General features: G+C 50.3%; 2 protein-coding genes across 3 annotated transcripts in view; one reads left to right on the top strand and one right to left on the bottom strand.

The window, feature by feature from the left end:
- CSGALNACT1 (chondroitin sulfate N-acetylgalactosaminyltransferase 1) overlaps positions 1 to 2958 on the top strand; it is an 85217-nt gene extending 82259 nt beyond the window's left edge. For both annotated transcript variants that reach the window (XM_074950375.1, XM_074950374.1), the window contains one exon: positions 897 to 2958. In XM_074950375.1, coding sequence (XP_074806476.1) covers positions 897 to 1180 — 284 coding nt within the window. In that variant the 3' untranslated portion in view covers positions 1181 to 2958. The remainder of the gene's footprint in view (positions 1 to 896) is intronic.
- A 2847-nt stretch (positions 2959 to 5805) lies between these two features.
- SH2D4A (SH2 domain containing 4A) lies at positions 5806 to 27089 on the bottom strand. The gene is made up of 10 exons (XM_074949910.1): positions 26948 to 27089; positions 25700 to 26072; positions 22701 to 22854; positions 20892 to 21057; positions 16931 to 17011; positions 15194 to 15332; positions 13424 to 13640; positions 11111 to 11241; positions 8467 to 8687; positions 5806 to 6718 (listed from the first exon to the last, which is right to left on the bottom strand). Exons 2-10 carry the CDS (start codon positions 25872 to 25874, stop codon positions 6626 to 6628), a joined length of 1377 nt encoding a protein of 458 aa, XP_074806011.1. The 5' UTR covers positions 25875 to 26072; positions 26948 to 27089; the 3' UTR covers positions 5806 to 6625.
- Between the last annotated feature and the right edge of the window lie 406 nt (positions 27090 to 27495).

Genomic DNA, 27495 nt, shown 5'->3' on the forward strand with positions numbered 1-27495 from the left:
AGCCCACACAAACAGATGCACTTTGCAGGGTATCCTGAAGGTCAGCACACCTTGCCTAGTGCAGCCCAGGTGCGGGAGCTCGTTCACCAGCCCCGCATGGAGGATGTTCTGCCCTTGACTCCAGCAGAAGCTTTTGAAAATGAGAAATGCAAATCACAGGCAGGAATTTTTTTCCCCCCTCGGCTTCCAGTGGCTGACTTGCTTTCTGACTCTGCTCTGCTTTGCCCCGGCGTTGCAGAGGTCCAGGCTTATAAAGGAAATGCAACTGCAACCTTCAGCTGAGCTCTTGTTTAGGACACAGAGCATGAATGTAAGTGCTGCTCGATGCAAACACAAAGCAGTTTGGTCTGTGGGGGCAGGTCGAGGGAAACAGACATCTAAAAATGTAGGATTGTTTGGCATTTCACGCTTTTTGCTGAAATTGGTCTAAATGTAAAGCACGCCACAGCTGACGGCCACAAAGAGCTGGGGTGTCATAGGACAACAGAACCCCCGTTTTACAAACTAATTGGGGACTGAGGCATTCATAAAAATCAGAAAGTTCGTAAAATTGAACATCTCAAAATAACAGTAGGCACAGAGCACAAATTGCTGTGGGGTGCACGGCCTTGCTTTCTTTTTGTTCTTCAGACCACTGCCAAGTGAATTCCAAATGTACTGGAGGCTTCAGAATGTGAAGGGCTGGCAACTGGTTCTTCACTGACCACACTTTCATTATGGGATCTTTTTTCTTCTGGTCAGGAAAATGGTTCATGTAACTGCTCATTTGTAAGATTGGTGTTGGAGGTTTTAATGTAGTTCTAGGCTTACTAGGAGGGATGATTTTCCTGGTTGCGGTTTCCATGTAGAGACCATATATTTCTAGCATTAATTATGTCTAATTTTCTTTGCACTAGGTGGCTTTGATCTGGACATTAAAGGCTGGGGAGGAGAAGACGTGCATCTCTACCGCAAATACCTTCACAGCAACCTTATCGTGGTCAGGACGCCTGTCCGGGGCCTCTTCCATCTCTGGCATGAAAAGCGCTGCCTGGATGAGCTGACCCCGGAGCAGTACAAGATGTGCATGCAATCCAAAGCCATGAATGAGGCTTCTCATGGCCAGCTGGGGATGCTAGTCTTCAGGCATGAGATTGAGGCTCACCTCCGCAAACAGAAAACCAGCAGCAAAAAGACATGAAGCCAAACTCCAAAACTAGTTGGTTGTATTTTCAGACTGTAGCTGCTTAAAGAGAAAAGGAGCATGCAACATCTGGAGCAGAAAAGCTGGAGCTGGCAGGAAAAGGAAGACAAAAGGAAATGCTTGCACTCCCTTTTCTTTCCTTCCTTAGCAGAGCTTTTGCATATGCCATTTAGCCTGCTTTCCCACACTGGCTCCTGCCATGGAATTGGAGACAAAGGCGGAGCGAGAAGAAAGGTGGTAGAAACCGGTACCTTGTGTTTGATACTTGTGCGCCCTGACAAAGGGTTTGTTGCGTTTCATTGAAATATCCACATGTGATGACAGCTGCCCTGATCCTGCAAAGACTTATGTCCGTCTTTAATATACTCTAGTGGGGTTGCTCATACACCCAAGTGTTGGCAGGACTTGGCCTTGCGTGGCCTATGTATTCAAACGTGAGGAATGATTTTAGGTGTCCACCCTGACGCACCTAAAAGGGGTGTGATTTTCAAAAAGCACAGAGCACCTGCCCTTCAAAAAACACTCTTTAAAGGTGGCTCAAGTAACTTCCAAAATCAGTGTCACATTTGAAAATTTGGGCCAGTCTTCAATAGTTAGAGACACATTCGCATTTAGTTTCATAGAGATAAGCGTCTAAGAAAAGGCTTTCTAGAATCTAGAAAGCTAAAGATCTAAGTAAAATTCCAAAATGCTGGAGCATGGTGTCATACTCCACTCTGTACATTAAACCAAAAATGAAAAGCCATAGCTTGGAGCTTTCTTCCGACTAGTTTGTTACCGTGTGTTCTGTTGTTCTAGAGAACTTTTAAGTATCTGGGTTTGTTTTAAAGTGAGCATTTGTTTGCTTGTGAGTTATTTTGTGCAGATGTAAGTTTCCTACTTCAGGCCTTACTGAGAAATAGCACAACCTTCCTCTACATTTTGAAAATGGTTTGCCGTTTAGATCATAGATCCATAAATATATCCATTTCTCTCGCCAGGCAAGTCTCTATCCTGAAACTGGTTAGCAGGTGGAAATGCACACCACCTTTTTATTGGAGACATGGTGAAGAGAATTCACTTATCTGAAGTGAAGGAGAAACTGTTCTATTCCAGTAGAAAAGGGAACATAATCTGCAATCCTGATTTAATGAGAGACTCTAAATAATGAATGTTGTACATAAGAACAGCCATACTGGGTCAGACCAAAGGCCCATCTGGGCCAGTAGCCTGTCTTCTGACAGTGGCCACTGCTAGATACCCCACAAGGAATGAACAGAACAGGTACTCATCAAGTGATCCATCCCCTGTCGCTCACGCCCAGCTTCTGGCAAACAGAGGCTAGGACCACCATCCCTGCCCATTCTGGCTAATAGCCATTGATGGACCTAATAGACACCAAAATGAATGAAGGACCTCTTTAGGACTTGTTTATACCAAAGTATTCAGTATAAACCAAATCTAGCATTTTACCCAATGCATAGTGGAGTTTTTTGTAAGTGATATAAGAAATACATTTCTATGAAGGATTAATTGGAGCCTCTAAGACTTGATACACTGACAGCGTTCCGAAGTGCTTCCCAGAAATTGAGCTGCTTTTTAATTTTAAGAGTTTTGTTTGTTTTATTAACCAACAACAGATGCATGGACTAGCTGTTTGCTTTCCTACTGTTTTCCTATCTTGATCTCATTGTTCAATAGCTTCAGATTCTTTCAAGCCATTTGGGATACAAAATTGTATTGTCATTATTTGTGCGTTTACCAGGTGGAAAGCCAGAATGTAAGACAGCACCGTAACAATGAATAAAATAGGGTTTATATGGACATTGTGCAGAAGGCATACTACCTCTCTGAAAGCATTCTTTTGCAAGGGGGACACACTGAGAACACCCTATTGTAAGTACCGTTTTTTACTTGACACTTTTAATTCTAGAAAGTATGCTCAGTTTTTTTAAAATGTGGTAGAAATGAGTAATAAGTTTTGTGATTGATTATCGTGTAGGCCTATTGAATTAAAGGGACACCATTCAAATAGTTTAGCCCTAGAACCTCCCCTGCCTTTAAACACGTGCTGGAGAAATATCGAATGGAAGGCTTCGGCTTCTAAAGAGCTCTTTTACAAAGGGGTAGCACTGAATGCTTAGAGGAAGAATTTCAGAGATCTACCAAAAATGTTTGTCTAAGCAGGCTAACTCTGCAGCACCAGCTATGTAAGATGTCCTGTTTTCAACTCTATGAAGATATGACTGATAAATCTGTGCACCAGTAGGGGAGAAAGCAATAGGCTTATTTAATTCACACCCTTTATACACAGCAGATGTCTCCACAGCCCCCGTAAACTGACGTGAGACTAGGTGCAGTATCTGAGATAGTGTGCCTGAAGCTCCCGCCCCCCAAAATGTGATTTGCCTGACCATCCTATCCTGCTTGTGCCCTGTGCGTGGGATGGATCTGAGCACCTTTAAGTCTTAATCCATCCCTGCCCCTGGAGTAGTATCTTCATCCAGCCCCTTTCACACCACTGCAGGCCAAACTTTAACTGACTCTCCTGTAATCCTGCTGCACTTTGGCTGCAGCAAGGCTGTTTCAATCACTCTGGTGCTCACTGCGGTGGCCCCTGAATGCAGACGCAGCTTTGGAGAGTAATGGCACTGCATTAATGAGGAGGTGAGGAAGGCAGCCAGCACGTAGAGACTATGCTGTTCTCTGGACATTGTGATTAATTGCAGCTTGCACCTCTGTAGAAGTTAGACAAAGCGAGGAGTGGAGTGGAGTGGGGAAGAGAGAACAGAATCCTTGTTAATAACACTCCTCCAGCATAGGACATGTAGCTTGTTCTGAGAGGCCAGTTCTAGCTCGACACAATACAGAAAGTAGCCACACTAACTGTACAATGCTAGCTCTGCCCTTCCTCCTACTGGGAATGCCTGCTCTTGATCCTAAGGAGGTGAATCACTGATCCTTTCACCTGGGTGCACTACTGAGAGAACACACACAGCCAAAGCAAGAATTCTCTCTCTCTCTCACACACACACACACACACACACACACACACCCCCCGACCTGTGGGCTGCATGGTCCACTAATAGGGCAGGAGGTGCCTGGCCCCCCTGCATAGATGCTGGCACAGTTGCATTGCTGCTGTCCTTGGGCTCTGCAGAGGGGACGACTCTTCCAGGGGAAACACCATTTCAAAAAGCGGGAGCAGCTGCCACGCTCATCCTGAGGGCCCAGCTAGGAGGCAGAGCTGTTGACTGGTACTGCTGAGCATCACTGACAGAGCTGGGAATCTGGCCATCCTGCTTCTCCAGAACTGGAACACGTCCTTGTTCTGCAGTTTTTGAACAGCTCCAGAGTCAGCTCGATATTCAGTCCGTGCTGGAACGTTGTCTTCAAGCCCTGGTACATTTTCAAATCCCATGGACTCAAAAACATCAAGGTGTTTTGCTTGATTTGGCTCAAATTCCTGCACTGAAGAAAGTGGCAGGTTGGCAAAAGCAGGTGGTTAAGTCAGTGTCTGTGTATGACTTTTTTCTTCTTAAGCTTCCCAAAAGTGCTGTTTTTGTCGGTGCATGTTGGCAGGTTTCAGAGCGGCTCTCTGCTCACAACACAAGATAAGGCATGTCATTTTTCACTTGATGAGCGTGAACTGTGGGCTCTTCATAAGCTGTAAGAGTGTTTATGATTCAGGGGGCAAACTTTTAGAGCCTGGAGTGCTTCAATAACTGCTGCAGATTGGCAAAGATCAACAATCTCTCAAACACCTGACCTACTGCTATGACCATTCTCCTCTGTAAAAAAAGAAACGTAATCCTCAGGGTGTTGTGATAGAGGTTGGAAGGCAGGCTCCCCTCTACCGTGTGGCAAGTGGTTAAGCAGCATATACATTTTAAGACCAGAAGTGCCTATGGTGATCATCTAATTTGCCCTCCTGCTTAGCACAGGGCTTCCTGCTGCAAGGTCATCTCTTGTTGCTGGGCTAAAGTGTATTATTTTTAGAACGACACCTTCCCTTGATTTGAAGGCTTCAAGGGATGGAGAATCCACCACATTCCATAGGACACAGAATAGAAGTAAGGTGTCAGATACTCTTTTCAAAATGACCTGAAGGACTTTGTGTTGATGGTTTTCTTAAGTTTTGCAGAACAACCCCAAGCCACATGGAAGAGGAGAAATGAACAGGTAATTTACACTCAAACTGGACTGATTTTTGTTCACAATTTTGAAGATCACAGAGCTTGCATGTTGTCATCTTTAGTGGAGGGGAGGGAGATACTTCATCTGATTTTCATAATATGCACCAACAACCCTGGTACTGATAAGACACATTTTAGCATCTCTGAGTCTGTGCCTTGATATTTCATACTGCAGCTCTCTGGGACAAATACAAGCTCAGCTGTTATGTCAAAGAAAAGTAGACGGCCCAGCTACATTCAGCATGAGCAGTTATCTCAGAAATGTGCCTTAGTGTGATATGCATGAGATGTGTTGACAGGACTTCGATAAACAGTTACATTACGGAAAGGAGCCCGGGTACTTTATTGGCAGGCATGTCTCATTGTTCAGGTCCACATTAGACTTGAGTAATACTAACAGTAAAAGGCTGCCCAGGAGGTTGGATGTAAAATAGCCTAGGCTCTGTGTGCAAGAATTAAAACTTCTCAGCCAGATTCCAACTTGGTTTCTTTATTTAACAAACTTGCTGTTTCCCTCCCATCTCCAAAGGACATCATTCTTCCCCCTGTGAAGAGGGGCCAGCACAAAGCTTAGCATCACTGAGTAAGCCCCACGGGGGCCCTACATTCAGGGCTTATGTGGGTTCAGGCACTGCAGAGGTCTTGTGCTGGCCCCTCTGCATGGGGTGGATTTTATGATGGACCCCCATCCTGCAGCACATTGAGCGACCGCTACTCCCACTGACTCCAGAGGACTCAGCCCCTTGCAGGACTGAGCTGCAATTATGCAACTTACCCCTAGGGGGCCAAGTCCCCTCCTTGATGTGGCTCCACCCTCTTTGAACAGAGATGACCCCTTTTGGAGTTTAAAATACCAATTTCACTGCACATCTGGCAAACATCACATTTAATGGCAATTTATGCTGCAATAGCTGAGGGCAAAATGCAGCTTAATCAGAGACAGCCCATTTACGCCAACTGTCACTAACACATGGCAGTATCTTCCTGAGCTAACCCTACTCCAGTAAGGTTGAAGCCGCCAGCGCTCCTTCATGGCTTGCTAGGCTGCTGAGTGCTGCGGCCTGATGCTGCTAACAGAGAGCAGCTCCCAGCAGTAATTGCCCTTTCCCTGCTTTGCTGCTAAACATTTTCAAATACAGACACTTGTGCGGAGTATTTCACTTGATCGGTGCTGGCTGGGCATTAGGGGGTCCGTCTCTCGGATAACAATTCATCTGTTCATTCAGGGAAGGCACGGGTGTGTGTCACAAGGTGGGAACGGAGGCTTTCACTCAAAGAGATCAAGGTAGTCAGGTTCCAGGCCCTGTTGGCCACATGGGTAAAGTAGCAGCTCCTTCCCCAAAGAAGTGATGGGCTCCTCCTGTTGGCCAAAGGACAGTCGTTAAACTCCACCGTCTGAAATGAACACAGATGCACTTAGGGGCTGATTGACAGCCTGTAGGGGTCAAGAGACGTCTTTCCATGGACTTTGAGCCAGCCCAATTGTGACTTAGCCCAATCATCTTTCATTTATATTGTTAGGGCTCAGTTCAAAGCCTGCCAGAGTCAATGGAAAGGCTCCTGTAGATTTTTGTGGGCTTTGGATCTGGCCCTGTACTGTCTTGGCCGGGCCTCACATCACAATTTAAATGACGAAATCCAACACCCTCAGACTGAGAGGAGCTTTAACACTTTGCTCTGCCTCCTCCTTGGCAGCAGCCTCCCGACAGCCAGTCAGCACTTTGGAGCAGGGACGGTCTTTTTCCTCTGCTGCAACCCAGGTACTGCAAGGCACCAAGCCAGCCATGATCTACCTCCCCTTGGTCACCCAGACACTGCAAAAGTGAGCCAGTGAGACTGCTACCCACCCTCCCTCTTCAGCTCTGGCTTCCCCTCGCACGCCCCGTGTCTCATTCTTCCCCGCTGGCTGCTGCTCTGTTTTGCTCTGCTCTCCTGCGCAAGTAGCAGGAAATGGATTCTCAGCTGTTAAAGCACCGTGCCTGGGGGGTGGGTGGATCCAAAGGCACCAGCGTTTCTCTTTGCTACCAGTGTGGGCTTCGCTAGTCGGAGCGTCTCTTTGAGAACAGTAGTGTTATTTAAGGGCGTTTCAGGTGTCTCTCATCTAACGTGGGGTGATATTCACCCCAGGTATTGGCCTAAGCAGCATTTAAGTGCCCTGTTCTGAGAACGGAGGTGGAACATGCACGTTGGTTTTGTGCCAGCCCTCTGCCCAGGGGTGAGCTTCCCCGAACGCGAACTCATTATTTCTCACTGAAATGGGCTTGAAAACCAGTTTAAATACATTCAGTGAGTTGGCGCCTCCTGTCAGTAGGAGCTGTACGCTCACCAAGTGACACTGGCAACGTGGGAGTCCCATGGAAACAAGATCTGCTTCCATTCTTGCTTTACAAGTTGGCTGTCTTGTCTGACTATCACAAGCCAAAACCCAGCCTGTAGTGTCCCCGGAAACACCACCTCAGAGCGGCTGAATGTTTTAGAAGCTCTCAGATGGTGAAATTCAGTCCTGTGCAGAGGGGCAGCACAAGGCCAGGTGCCCAATAAGTGCCACCTATGCCTTCACGCTAGGGTTGATGTGATGCATGACCTGGGTGCTGCACCAGGGCAACCCCCACCCCAAACACACACTCCTTCCAACTGGCCCTCTGCTGACCACAAATGACCTTCATTAGCTCCGCTAACTGATACCCACTGTTGGAGCTTGGCACATGAGAAATACGGACTCCTGAATCCGAAGCAATGGGAAACTATATCAAAGAGAGGCCCAGCCTGCTTCACTCCACTCTGCTCGGCACTACCTTTGCTGCCCGTGATGCCTTGCTTTTATCGAATGGAAAGGTGATCTATTGCCCTGTAACCCTACAGTTCCTGGCACACAGTTGGTTCATGGAAGGGAAAAATGTAGGGACAGTCCCAAATCATGTAACAAGTTTACCAGAAAAGCTGGTTTGGTTTGTTGATAAACTTGCCTCTGCCTGCTGGTGGCTTTCATTTGCATTATGGTAGCCTGTGCTCGGTGCTGTACGGACATAAAGAGACAGCCTTTGCCCCGGAGAGCTGTAGGCCAGTTACAAAGATGAATTGTTACTACAAGCATGGAGAGGGGCTCACCTTGTGGTAGTTGACAAGGTCGGCCAGCGTCAAATGCTGCAACTTGTCCACCCCCAGGAAGCTGTAGGAGTTGCTGGAGGCGTCTATTAGAAAGTGCTTACAGCCCTCCGGGGACAGATAGGAGAGTGCGTAGCCTTTGATTTTTTCACTGATCCGGACCAGAAAGCTCCCGAGCACCGATTTGCTCAGCAGCTCCTCTGCTTGCCGTAGGGTTACGATACCTGCCAAAACCAAACCAAAGAGCTCAGGGGAGAGAAGCAGTTTGGGGGGAGTGGAGGGCTGAATGTAACGATGCTAAGGAGGATTCGGTTTTAACCCTCAGTCTACACTAATCTGTAGCATTGACATCATGCTGTACGTCTCAGCGGCACTTCACAACCTCACCCCTTTGCTGTCGGCCAGATTGTGGCCGGGCTAGCAGGAGCTGCACAGCACGGTCGGGTAAGGGGGATAAGAAGGGAGGCAGATAAATACCTTAGCTAGCTAGAGTAGGCTGCTGGTAAAGTCTCCGCATACTGAAGGACATCGAGGGCTTCTGTAATTCCACTTACCTAGGGTCTATAGTTTCTTTTCACTGCTTACTCCTCTCGAGGAAACGCGCTCACAAGTAGAGAGACCGAGCACACTGGTAGGGGATGCTCACGCCCATTCTGTTTTGCACAGAACCCATGTGTATAACATTCTTGGTGCACCTTCAGAGTCTTTCGTTGCACGTGAGTTGTTCCCGTTGGCGCTGGCTGTCACATCAGCCGAGAGAACCACTCTGCTCACGCCCACATGGGGTGAGTGCACAACGTGCGGGATTTAGTGACTCAGGAGAGGTCTACGCTGCAATGAGAGGCGTGACTGCCGCTGGGGCAGGGCCCTAGTTTTAATCCAGTTAGCATGACTCAGAACAGCAGGGACGTCACAGCAGTACAGGCCAAGGGTAGGTAGCCAGGGTTCCTGCATGACTGCTTTTAGCCACACTAGCTAGATTACAGCTCGTGCAGGTCGGCCTGCCTGCCTGACTGCAGTGGAAATGTACCCTTAGGTGCAACGTACATTAATATTACATGATTGCAGATGTGCTCTACCAAGCAAATACTCCTCAATGAAGTGCTCAGTAAAGGGACCCAATGATTTTGACATTAAGGTTTGTTGCTTTTGCTTGGTCTAGAAACGTTGGATCAACTCCTCCATGGCCACCCCCACCCACCTCCTTAAGCCAGGACACGTGCTAGGGCCTTTCTTGTTCCCTTAGTGGTATAGTCAGTACAACCCTGGGCTCTTTTCAGCTGCAGATCTCAAAGCAGGTGACGGAGAATGGTTGAGATCTCTAAGCCCATTTTCCTGGTGGGAGACGGAGGCAAAGAGTGGAGACGTCACTTCCCCAAGTCAGTGGCAGAGGAACAGAACCCAGGTCTGCCGAGTCCCACGCTAGTGCCCTATCCCTGATGGCACTGCTCCCTGCCAAGTGCCCCGCTGAGGCTTAGCTTAGAAAGCAACGCTTCGTGTACAGAACGTGGAAGGTCTTTTAAGCCAATCCGATAAGCAGCCAGAAGCATCAAGCTGTGAATTACATTTGCCGTTTGGGCACAAGTTTCCATCCAGAAGAGTGGACCAACTGGGAATGCCCTCCTGGTGGGGTGGGAAATACGCCCCTCCTTTTCTGATAGGCTAACTCTCCTTGGTTGGCTTTGTCCCATTAGCAGAGGGTGGCAGTGCAGACCCAGGGAGCCTGTGTGATTGGCACAACATTTGCAAAACAGCTGGCCAGGCCTGACGTTCTTGCTTTGAAATCATTTTCCTTCTCCCACATGGATTGCCTGCCACGGCTGACCAGCCCTGTCTGCCCGATTAGAGGGGCAGAGAGGGGAAATGACTTGGCCAGGGCCCCCCCAGCAGGTCTCTGGCAGAGCCAGGAGTAGAATGCAGGGCTCCCAAGTGCCAGGCCTGCCCCCTCTGCACTGTATGACGCTGCCTCCCCAGCTAGATCTCCTTGCTGAGAGGGACTATCAGCAAAGCACTTTGCAGTCAATTTCTTTAATGGATTGGAAGAGGTTGACCCAATTTGTTCCTACCCATTCTGGGTCATCGCTCTATCCAGCATGCCTCTTGCGCCTTGACACTGTCTTCCCTTGGTGTCTATTATTTGTATTGTGGTAGGGCCTAAGTGCCCTAGTCATGGACCAGCACACCAGTGCGCTAGGTGCTTCACAAACACAGAACTAGCCGGCAGTCCCTACCCGAAAGAGCTTGCAGTCCAAGTGTCCACACCATATGATAAATGATCTTTTAGGCCTGATCCAGCAAGACACTTTAGCACCTGGCTTTAAACATGTAGTTGCTCCACGGACTTCAAGTGAAGTTGAGGATCTGGCTGAAGATTTTCCACTAGTGGGAGGCTGCTCACAGGGTGAAGGGACAGGTGCTGTCCATGATATGTAGCAGCAGAGTCTGGCAGTGAAGATTTGGCAAGGGGACACTCAGTATAATGTGTGAGCTGCCATTTGTATGTGCTCAGCATGAGTTACCGTTGTGCTGTTGGGGCACACGGTGTCTGGAGACGTTTCTCAGACTGGGAATGGACCTGGCCTGGGGTGGCTTTCCACAGACCACTGTCCTAAGGGCAGGAGAGGGGCTGGGAAGCTGCAGCACTCACCATGGAACCAGGGTGCTATCCTGTCCGTGGATTTCTCATAACCCGCCCGAAGAGGTAACTGCTCTTCTTTAAACCACCTGATGATGCTCTCCTGGGTGGAAGTGGAGATGGTCCTCTGCACGCCCGGATTCCTGTGGTTCCAAGAGACTCGTGGTTTGTACAGTGAGGTCACACCCCAGAATTCAAGTTCTGTTCTCCACGGGTTCTTCTACTGAGCTCATCACAGCAGTGTCTGAGGCCCAGGTGCCCAAAGGTATGTAGGCAATTAACTCCCATCAAAATCAATGGCAGTTAGGCACCTAAATACCTTTGAGAGCCTAGGCCTGAGGACCTAAGTTAGCTTTGCCTAAGAGCAGCTGCTTAAATCTTGAGGCATGGATGCTCTCTGGTTAGATGGATTAAAGCTAACCTAATACAGATCTTACGCCAGGGTCATTTGAAATCATTGTGTTATTGGAAGTACTCACATCCATTGAAAGGGACACTTCTGCCTGGCTCTTGGAGCTCATTGACAATTCTTAAATACACAGCTGGGACACAGCCCTGCAACTAGAGCTGGCTACGAGAGGATTTATTCCCTCTCCCCTGGGGAAAACTATGCTGAACACACAAGTTTGCCAGAATTTCTCTTTGAAATTCCCCAGATTTTTGCCAAACCCCAGAAAACTTCATTTTTTTAAAAATCAAACTAAAAATTGACAAAAATGGAGAGAAAAATTGTGAAGATTTCCACTTCGTCACAAAGCCATTTTCCACGGAGAAGGAAAGCCGATGGATAATTGTTGGCTTGTTCTATATATCCCTCACTCTCAATTGTTAATCAACATGCCCACAGCAGCCAGCAGCAAAATATAAAAAGAAAAGGACGACTTGTGGCACCTTAGAGACTAACCAATTTATTTGAGCATAAGCATAAGCTCACTTCATCGGATGCTGTAGCTCACGAAAGCTTATGCTCAAATAAACTGGTTAGTCTCTAAGGTGCCACAAGTCCTCCTTTTCTTTTTGTGAATACAGACTAACACGGCTGTTACTCTGAAACCAGCAAAACACAGGAGATCTGCCCCCAGAGCCAGTGCACTCTCATAGCCTGGAGCGCATGGGGCCCTTGCAGCATGGCTGGCAGGTCAGCGATTGGGGCTATTTCAAACTAAGGGGAGGACAAGTTCCCTTATGGGGCTCATGGTGGGCCCCCTGCCAGCTGTCCCTGTCTTGTGGGACCCTGGCAGATCTCAGCTGCGAGGGGGATCTCTCAGAGGAGAGGGTTCCAGGCCACATAAGGCTTTAAAGGTTCAAACCAATTCTGCCAGTGCAGATCCAGGAGCCCCTGAGCTCAGATGCACCCGTAAACGACCTGCCAAATTCTGTCCCAGCTGGAGTTTCCAGGTAGGTTCCAGCTGTGGCCTGGGGCACCCTGCAGTTCTAAGTTAGCTGGGAGACGGTAGATATAAATGGCCGGGAGCCTTGTCACTGTCAGGAGACCATGCACCCTTCTGTGCAGCCGTAAAACCGAGGCGGCAGCTGCTAACCCAGCTCTCCCCAGAGGCGAGCTTACAGGGACGGAGAGGGTCAGGGTGCAGTATTTCCCGCCAGCTGGAACATAGGGGGAGCGGACGCCAAGCACAGAGGTCCCAGCAGAGCAGCCCCCAACACTGGGGGAGGCTGCCCATTTCCAGTGAGAAGAAGTGCAGGGCTGGGTGCCCGGGATCTCAGAACCAAAAAAGAACCCAGACAGCTGGGTATCAGTGGCTGTGGGTCCCAGAATCCTGTAGCATTTTGGTACCAATTTGTGATGTCAGCAAGCATGTACCATGCACCCTGGCTGCAGCACATGTCCCCTTGGCCAAGCTCCATTGACGTCAACGATCCGTTCAGTTCACTGGGTTGCCTTTTACAGAGCTTGGCCACCACACACGAGCTGAGGGTCTGGCCCAATGTGTGGAATCAGACGGAACACACTGGAGTCACTTCGGGGGGAATATTGCCAGGGGAACCCAAAGCCTTCACTTTCCTGAGACAGGGGCTGCTGGAACCATGGGGTTTACACCAGCTGACATTGATTTGTACCCTTAATTAAATACTTCAAAGAGATGAAGTCCTGGTTAATCATCATCTTTGCTAATAAGGAATAGATCTGTCTTGTCCATAGCACCCTGCCTTGGAAGAGCATGCAGTGCAGACAGACGGTGTCTGATGAAAGGTGTCATGGTAGCGTATGAAGGTTACTAATCTCTAAGGCCTAGAACACCCCTACCATCCCCGTCCCACAACAGAAAGATCCCAGACACTTTAATCACCGGGGGAAGTTCTTACCTGTTGGGCCTCCCATTTGCTACCCCAGAGTTTAGGGTTTTAGGCTTGGGTGGAAGGGCAGGACGGGGGGGCAAGCTGTGCCCCTTGCTCCCAAAAGTCTTGGAAACTTCAGCTACCTTCCCTTTGCGGATCCCTTGCAGCGACAGCCTGTTGTAGTCCTCCCTGGCCTGCTTTGCAATGGAGCGTCTCCTCTCATCAGCAGCTTTGGATTTCCTCACTGGAACAGAAAGGCAGCTTGCCTGTCAGCTCCCACCCAGAGGCTTTGAAACCTTCTGCCCCTTTCCACACCCCCAGGCAAGCTGAAGCTAAGTAGTTGCCTATTTTATATGGGCTAGATTGTGCCCTGAGGCCACCTCTAGCCCCAGCTCCTCCCCCATCCCCAGTTCTGCCCCCAGCACAAGCTCCTCTCCTGGGGACACCTTGGCTGTGCAGTAATGGAGGGGGCAGACAGATTTCATTACTGGTAAGGGGGAAAGTTTGGGCACCACTGCCATGTAGTCACACACACACGCACACACACGGCCATTTGTGTAGATCTTTCATATAGAAACGGGGATAAAAATCCACCAAAGGGCAGGAAAAGGTGATTGTGAAACCACAACAATCAGTGGGGGATTTAGGGGCTGTTGTAGGCCCTCAAACTACTTTTGAAACTGACTCGTTTCCAGGGCGCCGATGACCTTGGTAACGGTGCCCTGCTGCGTAGCGATGAATCCAGAGGTGGTGGAATGGAGGGTGAAAAGCACCAAGCTGGGGTATGATGGCATAAGGCTGGCGTAAAATGCCCCAGCATAGGACTGATGTAAATGGGTATGCTACAGGGGCTGGGCCAGGGCAGGCACTGCCTGGGGATGCAGTGGCTATTTAGTCACCTAAGTAGCACCCGCTTTTCACAAATACAACACACCCAGTGGTTCCCAGTTGGCAGCTGCTAGACGCTCGGTACTTTGACAATCAGGCCAGTTATTTAGTTGCCTTGGTATGGCCTAACTTTAGGGACCTGGCTTTTAAAAATCCTAGCTTGAAGTGAGACATATTTGTAATACACCATCACCATCTCCTGGACACCCAGGGACACAGCAGCATCTGGCCCTCAACCACTAACTATAGGTCAACGCCCCCTCGCAAGGCACAGCCAGAGACACCTGCCCCAGAGCACTAGCAGACTTCTGGAATCAATATGGAACCTCAATCCTGGACAGCAGGGGCAGCTCTGCCCTGCCCTACAGAGACAGCCCCCCAGACAAACCGCAGGGCTGAAAGTATCATAGATCATAGAATATCAGGGTTGGAAGGGACCTCAGGAGGTCATCTAGTCCAACCCCCTGCTCAAAACAGGTTCAATCCCCGATTTTTGCCCCAGATCCCTAAATGGCCCCCTCAAGGATTGAACTCACAACCCTGAGTTTACCAGGCCAATGCTCAAACCACTGAGCTATCCCTCCCCCCAAGCACCTTCACTCTGAAACTTTTCAGAATTTTTCGTTCCATGAAATTTTTTGACAATTTGACCTTCTGCTGCAATTCTGAAGGGAAACTAATTTCAAAACGTCCATATTTCCCATGGGACAAAAACTCCATTTCCCAACCACCTCTAGTCTTCATGCTACAGAGCCGGGTGACACGTGGCCAGCCTAGCTATCTAGTGACGATGCGTTAATCAAGAGAGGCCCCATACATCAGCCAAGCGACCAGCTCCGATCCACAGAGGAATCTGGCCAGTTAAAGGAAGTGGAGAATAGAAAAACGGGCAATGCCAGCATCTCTTACAGGATTCCTGCCACTCGGGATCATCCTTATCCGATTTCTGCCCTGACTCCTGGGCCTCCTTCCGGTTGGTGTCAGTGTACAGTGCCCTCTCTGCAGCTGTTCTCATCCCTCCGGGCTTCCTCCTTGCTTTTTCCTTCCCCTGTTAGGAGACAACGTGTGTAATGCCTGGTGCCCGGCTTGGTTTCTGCTGACTGCCTTTAGCAGTCTCTGGACTCCAGGGATTCATTTCTTTAGGGACTCCTGTGAAATACGTGGGGTTCCCCAAGACACCGATGCTCCCTCCTCCCCGCTACCTGGGAGCCCCGCTGCATGAGGGCTTCTGGAGTCCATTCGTGGGCACAGGCTACGCAGATCGTCAGCCCAGGGCAGGTTGAGCTCGAGGGGTAAGAAGTGACATTAAATGACTCTAAAGGCCAGATCCTGAGCTGTGCCAAGGAGCGCTCTGGGAGGCTGTTTTATCCTCGGCTGGCTCAGCACCGGCCCACTCCTCCACACAGACCAGAGCAGCTGCCAAAGACCTGCAAGGCCCCATTTCAGGGCTCACTGAGACCTTACAATATCCTACTGATTCTTGTTTCACTCACACCCCGTGACACAGCAAGCCCCTTTTTCCATTGCCAACTTTGCTTTAAGACCCTCCTGCACCAGGTTCAGAGCTGTTTGTGGAGGAAAGAGAATTTGGAGTCAGCCTGGAAAAGCTCTTTGGCTGTATCTGCCCTGGGCACAGCTGCACACAGGAAATCTGTGAAGCGTGAATATGCTGCAATGGCCTGTTGGTCAATAGCGCTTCCCCTGCTAGCATCCTGAGTCCCAGGCCTGGTTACTTTGACTCATGAGAGACATAGCAGAGATCGGAAACGGCCAGAGACGGGCAAGAGCGACCGTCTGGCAAACCTGTAATACTGCCCAAAGTGGGGTTATTTAGCCTGGAGAGGAGAATTAGAGGGGACTCTGCTGAGATGAAGGGCGTGCTGAAAAAGGGCCAGCCCCTCCTTTGCTAGCCCAAAACCTGGGCTGCTAGCTGCAGCGTGAGGCCGGCAGTTCGAGGATAAAAGGCACTCTGATGCAGCGTAGAAGCAGTGAGCGGAACTCACTGCTGCAGGATGGTGCACCGGGTTTCAGTCATGGTGGGCACCTTTTCCCCGGGGCTGCTCAACCCCCGCTTGCCCCAATGCCTGGCCCCCACTCTGCTCCTTCCCCCAAGGCCCCACCTTCGCTCTGCCTCTTTCCGCCCCCTCCCCGAGGCCCCCGCCCACCCACCGCTCTCCACCCTCCCCCAAAGCCCTCCCTGAGCTGCCAGACAGCTGTTTGGTAGTGATGCTGCCCCCTACCAGCTGTTGGGAGGCGCCGCCCAACAACTGATGAGCAGAGGCGGGGAACAGCTGTGGCTGGTGGGTGCTGAGCACGCACTAAAATTTTTCTGGAGCACCCACGGAGTTGGCTCCTATGATGGTGGGGACCTCTTGGTACTATGGTACCACATTAGTCAGTGCTGGGAGGCGGTGCCCTGCATGGTGGGGGCCAGAGACATTCTGCCTGTCTGGGGTGGGGGCGGACAATGCTCCCTAGCTTTTAAGAGACGTAACCACCCCGGGAGCTATTATGCCAGCTGTGGGTCCTGAGGGGCCACCTAGGCTGGGTGAGTGCCCCTGGCCAGCTCTGGCTGCTTGCGGGGCTGCAGAGCAGAATCTAGCCCCCTGTCTGGGCATGTTAAAAGCACCCGGGCTCACTGCTTACCTGCTGAAAGTCGTACTTCCTTGTCTGAGCCTTGGAATCTGCCAGCATCTGGTGCACATCTCTGCCTTTACTGGGAGCAGCCTAGACGTTCAATGGCAAACAAACCCAGCGTTAGCACTGGAGCTCTTCCCATTCCTCCACAGTCAGTATACACGTCAGCCCAGCTCTGGTCCCTGTGTCGAAACATCAAGCTGGAGGCTTCGTTTAAAAATCACACTCTTTTTAATATCTCCAGATAGTAAGAACATGGTGGCCCTTTTAATGCCCATCTCACGGCGGTCCCTGGACGCACTGCTCCCTCCTTGGGAATCTCACACACACGTCATTTATTCCAGACCCTGCAGTTCATCATCAAATGGGATTGGTCCCCAATCAAGATCGAGGCCTGATTGTGCTAGGCGCTGTACAAAGTGAGTGACAGTCCCTGCCCTGGTGAGTTTACAACGTAAAGAGACAGGACAGGCAAAGAGTGGGTGAAAGACAGAACCAGCACCCCATCTCAGAGATGAGGAATTGAGATATGCAGATTAAGTGACTCACCCTAGGACACACACAGAGTCTGTGGCAAAGATGGGACCAGACCTCAGCTCTCATGAGCGCCACTCCAGTGCCTGAGCCCCAAGCCCAGCCTTCCTTTCTACTGCATCTCACTGAAACTGGGGTGACCCTTAGCCCCTACACAAGTTTGAGGACCTCACAACTTCAGAGCCTGGGACACCCCCGACCTCTGACAGAGAGATAAGGAAGAAGGGACCTCTGTAGCCTGAAAGAGCTCTGTACATATGTGAATGAACCCCTTTCTGTATTCTAGAGCCCGCCCCTCTGAATACAACTCTCCTTCAATAGTGTCTATAACCAAGCGAGGGGACAGGGAGGCCTGCCCATGTCAAGGCCTGGCCCTCCTAAAGGCAGTGGCTGAATGGGGAGGAAGGAAGGCCTCAGGGTTAGGACTTGGGAGACCCAGGTTCAAGTGTCTGCTCTGCCACAGATTCCCTGTGTGAGCTTGGGCAATTCACCTAGCCTCTCTGTGCCTCGGCCCCCCATCCATGCAATGGGGATAACAGCCGTGCCCTACCTCACAAGCTACTAGGAGGATTAGTGTGTTGAAGAGTGAGAGGTGCTCGGATCCTGTGGTGACAAGGACCATGTCAGTACTATAGATCAATAATTGAAACCCTTGTCTTTGCTTGCTGAGAGAGTTTGCTAGCAGCCAGAATCCCAGTTATTGAGCTGGGTTATCTTGGGTTTCTTGTACTTTGAGACAAACAGAGATGGGTTTATCTCTGAACTGAATGTGGAGGTCAAAGCCACCTCTGCTGGCATGGGCAATAATGCTCTTCCGGAACTCCACTGTGTGACTTTATTGGTATCCCCTTCCTCAGAACCATTATTCCCCCTTAAATATTAACACAGGCATATCTCCCTGCTCTGCTCAGACAGAGACATGGAAATGGAAATCATTCACCTTTCCCAGGTGAAAAAACAACAAAATGCTCAGATGCCGTTACGCATGTAAATAGTTCTCAAGTCAGTTATTAGAACAATGGAGGTGTAAAAAAGGACAATCCTTAGAAGCACAATGCCCATCCCACATCTTGGCCTATGTCTCATCTCAGGATTGCCAGTCTCAGGCATTCAGAAAACAATGAAGGGTTTGACAAATCATGAGAGTGTCTTAAAAATCACAAGATTTTAAAAAATTGGGGTGAGGAGGATTATTTCCCTTCTGGTTTTTGAGCTTTTAGTGAGCATGTTTTTAAGCTCCTCTCTGCAATCGTAAGAAACGGAAAACTCCTTCAGGGAGAAAATAAAGCTGAGATTCTCACCTAATCCCATGACTCCAGGAGTTGAGACTTTAAGAAAACCACCACACATTGGAAGACTTGCAATAAAAACCATGAGAGCTGGCAACACTGAGATCACCTCATGGATGCCTTGCTGTCAACTCAGGCCCAATATGGCCAAAACCAAGCCTCGAGTTACCTTGCTTTTGTACATTGATGACAGAGCCACATGTGGTTTTAGACATATACTTGCAATTCTACACAATAGTAACAACTAAGGACCTAACCCAAACTCCACTGGACAAAATGGAAGTCTTTCCACTAACTTGAATGGCTTTTGGCTGAGGCCTTAATCATGCCAGTGATATGTGTGGTTAATAGCTATTTAGCTCAGTGGCCTGTTCTATTTCCTCCATGAATTATAATAAGTGGTTAATACTACAATGCATCTCTAATTGATTTCTTTCCATCCACTTTAAAATAATTTATTTGTAATCCCATGGTAAAAATATTGCCAGACAGGAAACATTCTCAACAACAAGCTTGACCCAAGCAGTGAAACATCCAGCTTTTGAAGTCATAAAATAGTTTTAACTTTATAAAAAGAAATACAAGTATGCACTTTAGAAATGCCAATCGCGGACATTGACCTCACGCGCTCGCTTTAGCACTTGAGCGCTGAGGAGAAAAATCCAACTTTGAATACACTCATCTCCAGCTATTTTTCATCTTACCATTAAACATCCGTCAGAAACTATGGAGCATCGGGGTTCATTTTGATCTCAACAGAAACCTGCCTCTTTAGCTTTATTTATTGATCAGAATAAAATCAGTGGCCCAAATTCAACTGTTCGTTCCACCAGTGGAAATCTAGAGAAACTCCAATGGAGTCATCAGAATTTGGCCCAGAGTTCTTAGTTTTGTCCATTCTAGTTTAGTGGAGGGACGGTAATGCCAGGCATAGAAACCATTGAAATTGTTATGGCACCTGAAATGTTCCTTTCATTGTGGATAGCGCCTCATCCTGCAAAACAACAGCTCAGATGCCATAAAGAGGACTCCTGATAGTTCCGAAACAATGCAATATCAGGGCTCATTTTGACCTCAGCAGAGGACTGCCTCTTGAGGTTTATTTATTGTTTGTATTACAGTAGCACCAGGAGTCCCAGACTGAGAGACAGTGCTCCATTGGGCCAGGCAGTGCACACGCGCAGACACAAACTGTGAGCGACAGTTCCTGCCCCAAAGAGCTCACAGTCTAGACCAGGGGTAGACAACCTGCGGCAAGCGAGCTGATTTGCAGTGGCACTCACACTGCTCGGGTCCTGGGCACCGGTCCCGGGGGCTCAGCTGCCAGCCGGAGTTCTGTCCGCCGTCCCCGCTCAGCCCACTGCCAGCCCCGGCCCCCTCAGCCCGCTGCTGGCCCCAGGTTCCGGCCGCTGGCCCCCTCAGCCTGCTGCCGGCCCCGGGTCACTCAGCTGCTGGCCTGGGTTACCAGCCCCTGGCCCCCTGCCAGCCGGGGTTCCAGACGCTGGCCCCGCTCAGCCTGCTGCCAGCCCCGGGTCCCGGCCACCGGTCCGGGGGGCTCTGCTGCTACCCTGGGGTCCTGGCCGCTGGCCCGGGGCTCTGCTCCTGGCCTCGGCCCGGGGCTCTGCAGCTGGCCCCAGTCTGGGGCAGTGAGGGATGCAGACAGGGGCAAGAGGGGGCACAGCTCAGCATGGATTGTATGGATTCTTATTATTGACACATGAAACTTTAAATTAGAGTGAATAAATGAAGACTCGGCACACCACTTCTGAAAGGTTGCCGACCCCTGGTCTAAACAGACAGACAAAAGATAAGAAAGGAAGTATTATAATCCCCATTTTACAGATGGGAGACTGAGGCACAGAAAAACCAGTGACTTGCTCATTACTACACAGAGAGAGGGTGGCATGGCTCAGAACAGAGCCCAGATCCCCCAAGTCCCAGCCTAGTACTTCAGCCACAAGACTATCCTACCTTCCCCTCAAGATTGCTCTACTGAGTTGCATGGTTTTTCCAAAACAGACAAAAGGAGCCTTTATCCAATCCATGTTTCAATTTACTGAACACTGGCCCCATTCAGCAGAGTCTTTGCAACTCCCACCTCGTGAAGTTATGCACTTCTGAGCAGCGTTAGAACAGAAAACAAGTACCTGAGCAGGATCCCAGCTTCTCTCCTTTTTAGCAGCTGTTATCACATCTTCCTGCTCCCTCTGTCCAGTTTTTTCCTCCCTTCTTTTGGCATCTGCCCCGCCCAGGGCTGCTGGCTGAGAATGCAGGGACCATGGCACAGCCCGTTCAAGGAATGTTTGACTTCCTCTGTGAAGACAGCAAGCAGGAATTTTGGAATAGAATCAATCGCTTTCAGCCTTCCGCCTTCCAAACTACTGAATGGAAATTACATGGCAATGAAGCAATTCCGGGGCCCAGCAGCAGCTCACGGAGATGAGCCCTATGTCTCAGCACCAGAAGCACGGACGGTTAAAGTAATCACTCACTGCAGTTAATTGTGCACCCACATGAAGGCAGATACCTGTTGGCATAAGAACTCACTCCCAAATATCAGCTGTGGTGATGACCGGGATGCTTCCCACCCCAGCTTTCACGGGACCATCCCATAGCGCTGTAAATAGATACCGTGCAAAGGCCGTATTTTCAGGAGCACCAGCACAGGGTTGGGATTAGAGTCCCAGGTCGATGTGCATGTGGCAGCAGGGCTAAGAGGGGCTCCTGCATGCTGGAGGCAGGGGGCATCTGGAGACCCCATGTTATCGCTAGTCTGCATCCTCCGCCATCTGCAAATGGCCTGGGACAAGCCAGGTGCCCATGGAACCCCCTCCCCCGACTGCCACGTCAGAGCAGGTAAAACCAACCAACCAGCTCCTTTCCCCAGCGCTCAATCCTCCCTTTATTTAAACTGATGGTTAGAGTCATCTGCAAATCATTTGTTAGTAGCCAAATTCACTCCCATGATTTGCATACAACATTAGCAACCAAGCCTCCCCATCCCCCCCCCCGCCCCCCCCACCCCAGGGGCCAGCCCCGAACCAAGATCACTTGGCAGCCTCAGAGGCCTTCCCAGATGGCTCAGGCCTCATCTCCTCAGGAAGACACCCAGCTGCCCTGCCTGGGAGCGGATGGCCAAGGCCGGCACCTTCAAAGGGCTTGTCCTGGAGGCAGCCCAGCCGCATGCCCACATGGAGGAAGGTACAGCCATGGGCAGCTGGTAGAGGAGCCAGCAGCCTGCCAAAGGGATTCTCAAGAAGCAGCTCATTGGGGCCCATGAGCCAGCCAGCAAACTCACCAGCCAGGAATACAGCTCCCGTGACACTTCAGTCCAAGGCGTGTTCCCCAGGGTTGGCTTTATTTTCAAACAAGAGCAAATGCACCCAGACCACTGTGCCACCCGCCTAGGGCTTTCCCAACTTCCACCAGCATGGACGGGAGGGATACACCCTTCCCAAACAGTGCTTCGCCCACACAGCACTCCCTGCCCCCTCACCGCGGCTCCCTCTGCCCCAGAGGCAAGAAACCACACATCTGGCTTCCTGTAGGCCATGTGCTTGTTCCCAGCCATGTGCCCTGCGACTCCAGTGCCCAGTTTTAGGGCCCAAGCCCAGATCTTCCTAGATATATTGGTACCTCACTCCCCTTGAAATCAGTGGGAATTAGGGCCGAATTACCTGTGAGGATCTAGGCCCAAGTGCCTAAAAGGCACATGCAGCCAAGACCCAATGCCTCTCTCTGGATGTAGCGTGGGTGGAGAGAGAATGTAGAAATCCCCACAGACTGCAGGGGATAAACACACAGAACTTTGCTCCATTCCAGCTCTCCTTTTTATCTTGCACTGATCATCATCTATTAAAAAGCACCTTCCGCCTTACCCACCGGAGGCGCCACCACAGCAGTAACTGCAAACCTGTCCAACCGGCTCCTGGGGCCGGGGCTGAGTGCTGCCTTACCTGGCTTCCCCTGCTTCCTGATGCTGCTGAGCCCTCTGTGCCTGGATTTCTTCGCAGATCACATCATAAGGCTTATCCGACTTATGCTCGCCCATGACCCAGACCCAGACTTCGCTGTCGGTACCGAGCTTCCACTTCACCGACTTCCCATGCACTGCAAGACAAACACTCAGAGCACTGGCCACAAAAGCTCCCGTGGCACTCATGCCCCCTGTGACCGAATGCACCCCTGGATTCACACCCTACACACTCTGGTACTAGTCTTAGTTTTCCAATGACACCTCTCAAGGCATATTTTGTACAAATAGCTCCCTGATCTACAACAGGGTGAAATGTGTGTAGCAACACTACGTGGAGAGTTAGGAACGTATGCTGAAATCGGGACTGATGTACGTTTACCAGACCTGTCTGGGGAGGGGGTAAGCTAGTTTCTCAAAGACAAAGGACGAGCTGATGCCTCTAGCCAGATGTTGTCAAAGTTAACTGGCAATCAGCTATCAAGTGGCAATGAAGGGGGGGCAGGAACAGATCGATTTGCATTTGAACAAACAACACGGAACTGCCTCCACCACAAGACCCATGTCTCCACCCTCACAGCGGGAAGGAATTTTATCTAGAGGTGACCCTCAGGAAAATGCATTTCAAAGGGTGACGGACTATAAAAGAGAGGAACAACCCCCCCAGGAATTCTCTCTCCCTATCTCTCTCACTCCCTCTTTCACCTAAGACGACAAAGGTACCAGCCTTTGGACTTTCGGAGGGGTTCTGATCTGGGAATTTAGTCAGCCCTGTTGCTGGGAAATGTGAGAAGGGTTTCACCTTGAACCAAGTCTAGCTGGTTTAGTTACTAGAAAGTGTTTTATCTTTCAGAGTAACAGCCGTGTTAGTCTGTATTCGCAAAAAGAAAAGGAGTACTTGTGGCACCTTAGAGACTAACCAATTTATTTGAGCATGAGCTTTCGTATGCTACATCTGACGAAGTGAGCTGTAGCTCACAAAAGCTTCTGCTCAAATAAATTGGTTAGTCTCTAAAGTGCCACAAGTACTCCTTTTCTTTTTGTTTTATCTTTATTTCCGGTAGGAACCATTTCTGACTGTAAACTCTATTGCCTTGTAATTAAATAAACTTGTTTTATTCCTTAATCAAAACGAATCCAGTGTTGTGTGTAAACTGAACTGTTTGGGTGACTCCAGTTAAAGTACCAAACTGTTGTACATTGACCCCTTACAGGGGCAATGGACCCTAACATCTGGACTGGGGAGGGCTGGACAAAGGACAATGCACATTTTGGGGGGAAACTGGAGACTGGGAATGTGTTGGGGTCACCCTGCAGGTGGTAAGCAAGGCTGCTGGAAGCTGGACTGTGGCTGGTGCGTAGCAGGCAGGTTGTGGTTATACGCAGACACTCAGAGTGTGACCTGCATGCTGTCTGGCTCTGTGTATGGGGCCCAGGTTGGGAGCAATAGCAACAAAGTATTTGCAGCACCGAAGGTTTCAGGGCAGGTGGTGACACAACCTCTCACTGGTCTGGATTGCACCCCAGAACGTGATGCCCCCAACCCTTGGTTACCTGAGGGATAACCGCTTGGCATGGGGTGGGGAGAGGGGCAGGGAGGTTCTTCAGGGGAGGAAGCTGCTAGCAATTTGATGTGATTTGCCAAACTATATTCAAAAAGCCACTCTCGGTTTGAGCAACAGCAGCCTGGGCCAGGTTCGGATCCCCTCCCCCACATGAGTAGGGCCTTACACCACAAGCAGATAGACTGTAGTCAAAGGGGCTATTTGTGGAGTAGGGTGTGATCCCAGATGCAGGGCACAGGAGCAGACCACAGAGGAGACTGTGTGGCCTAGTGGATAGAGCACTGGACTGGAACTCAGGGGACCTGGACTGTATTTCCAGCTCTGCCACTGGTCTGCTGGATGACCTTGGGGGAGTCACTTCATCGGCCTGTGCCTCAGTTTCCCCACCTGTGACATGGGATTAGCGACACTGATCTCCCTTATGAAGCACTTTGAGATCTAAGGATAGAAAGTGCTAGATAAGAGCTGGGGCTGATGCTTATTATTATTCCCCTCTGGTCGTGGACTCCTCCCTTCCAAATTTTCTTCATCAAATTCTCCCCCATCCCATTCATGTCCCCTTCTCTGGGGGTCTCTGTAACCCTGCCCACATTTCCCCTACCTGCTAACTACGGGAGAGCACCTGACTGGGGAGTTCGGCCAGGGGAAACAGAGCTGCTTTCTCAGCAGCTAAGACCAGTCTCAGCTGCTCCCTGCCCCGTTACCCTGAGGCCTATGGGGAGCGGGAAGGGAGTGGCAGGGAGGGGTATTTCTAATGGACAGCTGCTGCAAATGCAAATCTCAAGGCAACCTCGGCTATGGAGCCTCTTTAACACTGGGTGTCCTCCTCTCCTGTGACAGACATGCTGCCCCCTGTCACTGAGCTAGACAGTGCAGCCAGCACCCGGCCCAGGCTAGCCGGCTTAAAAAAAATCCTTCAGCCATCTGGCTTCCTGATGAAGAGGGTCAAAAGTAACGCAGTCCATTCGGCTACCTGCGGCCCGAAGCCCACTGCTGCTTCAGCCCAGAGCGTGGTGCCCAAAGAGCATGGCAGCCCGTTCATTATTTCGGTTACAATAGCACAAGAGGCTCTGTTGTGCGGGGCCCCTGCTCCATCGAAGCAGACCAGGGAAGCATTATGGGCCCCGTGTTACAGGCAGAGACATTAAGGGATTTGCCCAAGGTTACTGAGCAAAGGCCAGGACCTGGGCCCGGCTGGTCGGGGTCACAGGGCAGTGCTTGAACCCCTAGCCTTGGCTGTGTTCTTTAGCCACCTCCTCTTTGACAGACTTTTTCCTGCAGTAACCCTGGCAGCCACCCTCCCACCCCCGGAGCTGTAACTTGAGCTGTAACCACTTTTCACCCAACAGCAGGCTGCTCGTAACCCGGCCCAGCTGTATTTACCGGGCAGCAAGCCCAGTGCTGGGGAGCCAGTTACCTTTCCTGTGGATCACTTTCTTTTCTGAGTTCTTGTCTGCGGCAGCTTCTCTCTCCTTCCACTGTCTGACCTGCTCCTGCCTCATCTTGAGGAAGAGGATCTGTTTTTGCTCCTCGTTGAGCTCTGCCAGCAGCTCAGGATCGATGTACATGTCTGCCAGGATCTGCTGCAGCATGGCCGCGGCTCTGGCACATCAGCGCTCCTGGCAACACTCTTCGAAGACAGGATTCGCCTTCCCAGGCCAGGTACAGCCGCACCAACGCCAAAAAAAAAAAATCTCTCCACACCCAGAGCAGGCAGCAGGAACTCAGACTCACCATGGCAATTATAATCCCATCTCTCCACCTATTTTAGCTCAGACTTCCTGCACAGACTGAAAAAGTAAATAAGCAGCTTGAAACTTCTGATTATGATTCACGGAAATGACAGGAGATCTGAACGTGCTGACAGAGCTTAAAGAAAAGCCGTGTCCTTGATCTTCCAGGGGTGAATTGCCAAGATTTATAGGGAGATAATTCCTTTTCTGCCCCAGTAAATTTCACTGATACTGTGGGGACAAGAGTTCCCTGTATCACAAAAATCAGAGGTGTGGCTTACTTTGAGCTAGGCAAACATGCCATTACCTTGTGAGAGAGTAATGACCCAATGAATCTACAACTCCCTCCCCCTCCACAAAGAAACTCCTTTGGGAACTGACTGGTACACTCCAATTTGCCTAATGCAGAATGGGAGGGACATGGCTATTTGGGGAGCCCACCCTGCCCATAAAATCTCTCAAGTTACAACTTTTCTCAGCTAGATGGGCACCCGCAGCACAGCTAGTCCTTCTGCCCCAGCTCTCACAAAGGCTGAGCAGCTCCAGGGTGACCCCCCAAGTCAGACAAGGCTGGAGCCAGACACAGACAGAAGCGGGGAGCGATGTGGGGAGCACAGGGGAACAAGTTAACAAGGTCAGCGAGCACAAGTGAGAACCTCTTTCTCCAGAGAATTGTGAAGGCTACGTTTGATCTTTAAGCTCTTTGAGGGGTCTCTCCTCCACACTCACGCTCCCCCTGCCCCAGGCTGCAGCCCCCTCCAGAACTCGCTTCCTACCCCCTGCCTCGGTGGTTCAAATGAAAGGCAGCACCAGAGCCTTTCAGAGCAGCTGGCAGGCTGCTTTCTGCTTCTTGACCCACATGCACCAAGGCGTTGTCTCATGAAGGGTTTCCTTGGGTTTGCAACCGAGGCAAGCGCTCAGCACAAACTTACCCATCCCCTCTTGTGCCAGACGCCCACTGCACATGCTCTGCTTCAAGTACTGCTGGGAGTCAGTCGCCTCTGCTGAACGGTCCCTTTCTTTGTATCACACCTGCCAGACGTGCGAAGGAAACATGTTCCTTACCTTTCACGGCCACCTCTAGAGCTACCTGGGAGAGGCTTGCTGGCCTCATGAGCAGGCACTATATCCCAAGGCCACAGGACTCGGACGTTTTGCCTTTATTGCTGAGAGGAGGGACTTGGCCAGTTAGGCACCAGACGACCTCTCAAGGGCTGGACAGCACCCCGTGTGTTCCAACCAGGCTCAAATCTCCTGGAAGCCCTGCAGGTGGAAGTAAAATAATATCTCAGCTTCAATGTTTTTATTTTCTAAACGAGGCCCTGGACAGCCCTCATCTGGAGGGTTGAGTCCAATCATGCTCACCCATGGCTGAGCCAGGCGGATTCAGGCCAGAACAGGTACGGAGAAAGTTGACAAGGCTGCGCAGGGGAACGGAGAGTCCGAGGAGAGGAAAACAGCTTGGCTTGTTCAGCCTAGC

Source organism: Natator depressus, chromosome 4 (assembly GCF_965152275.1).
Source record: "Natator depressus isolate rNatDep1 chromosome 4, rNatDep2.hap1, whole genome shotgun sequence".
In the NCBI taxonomy this organism is placed as follows: Eukaryota; Metazoa; Chordata; order Testudines; family Cheloniidae; genus Natator; species Natator depressus.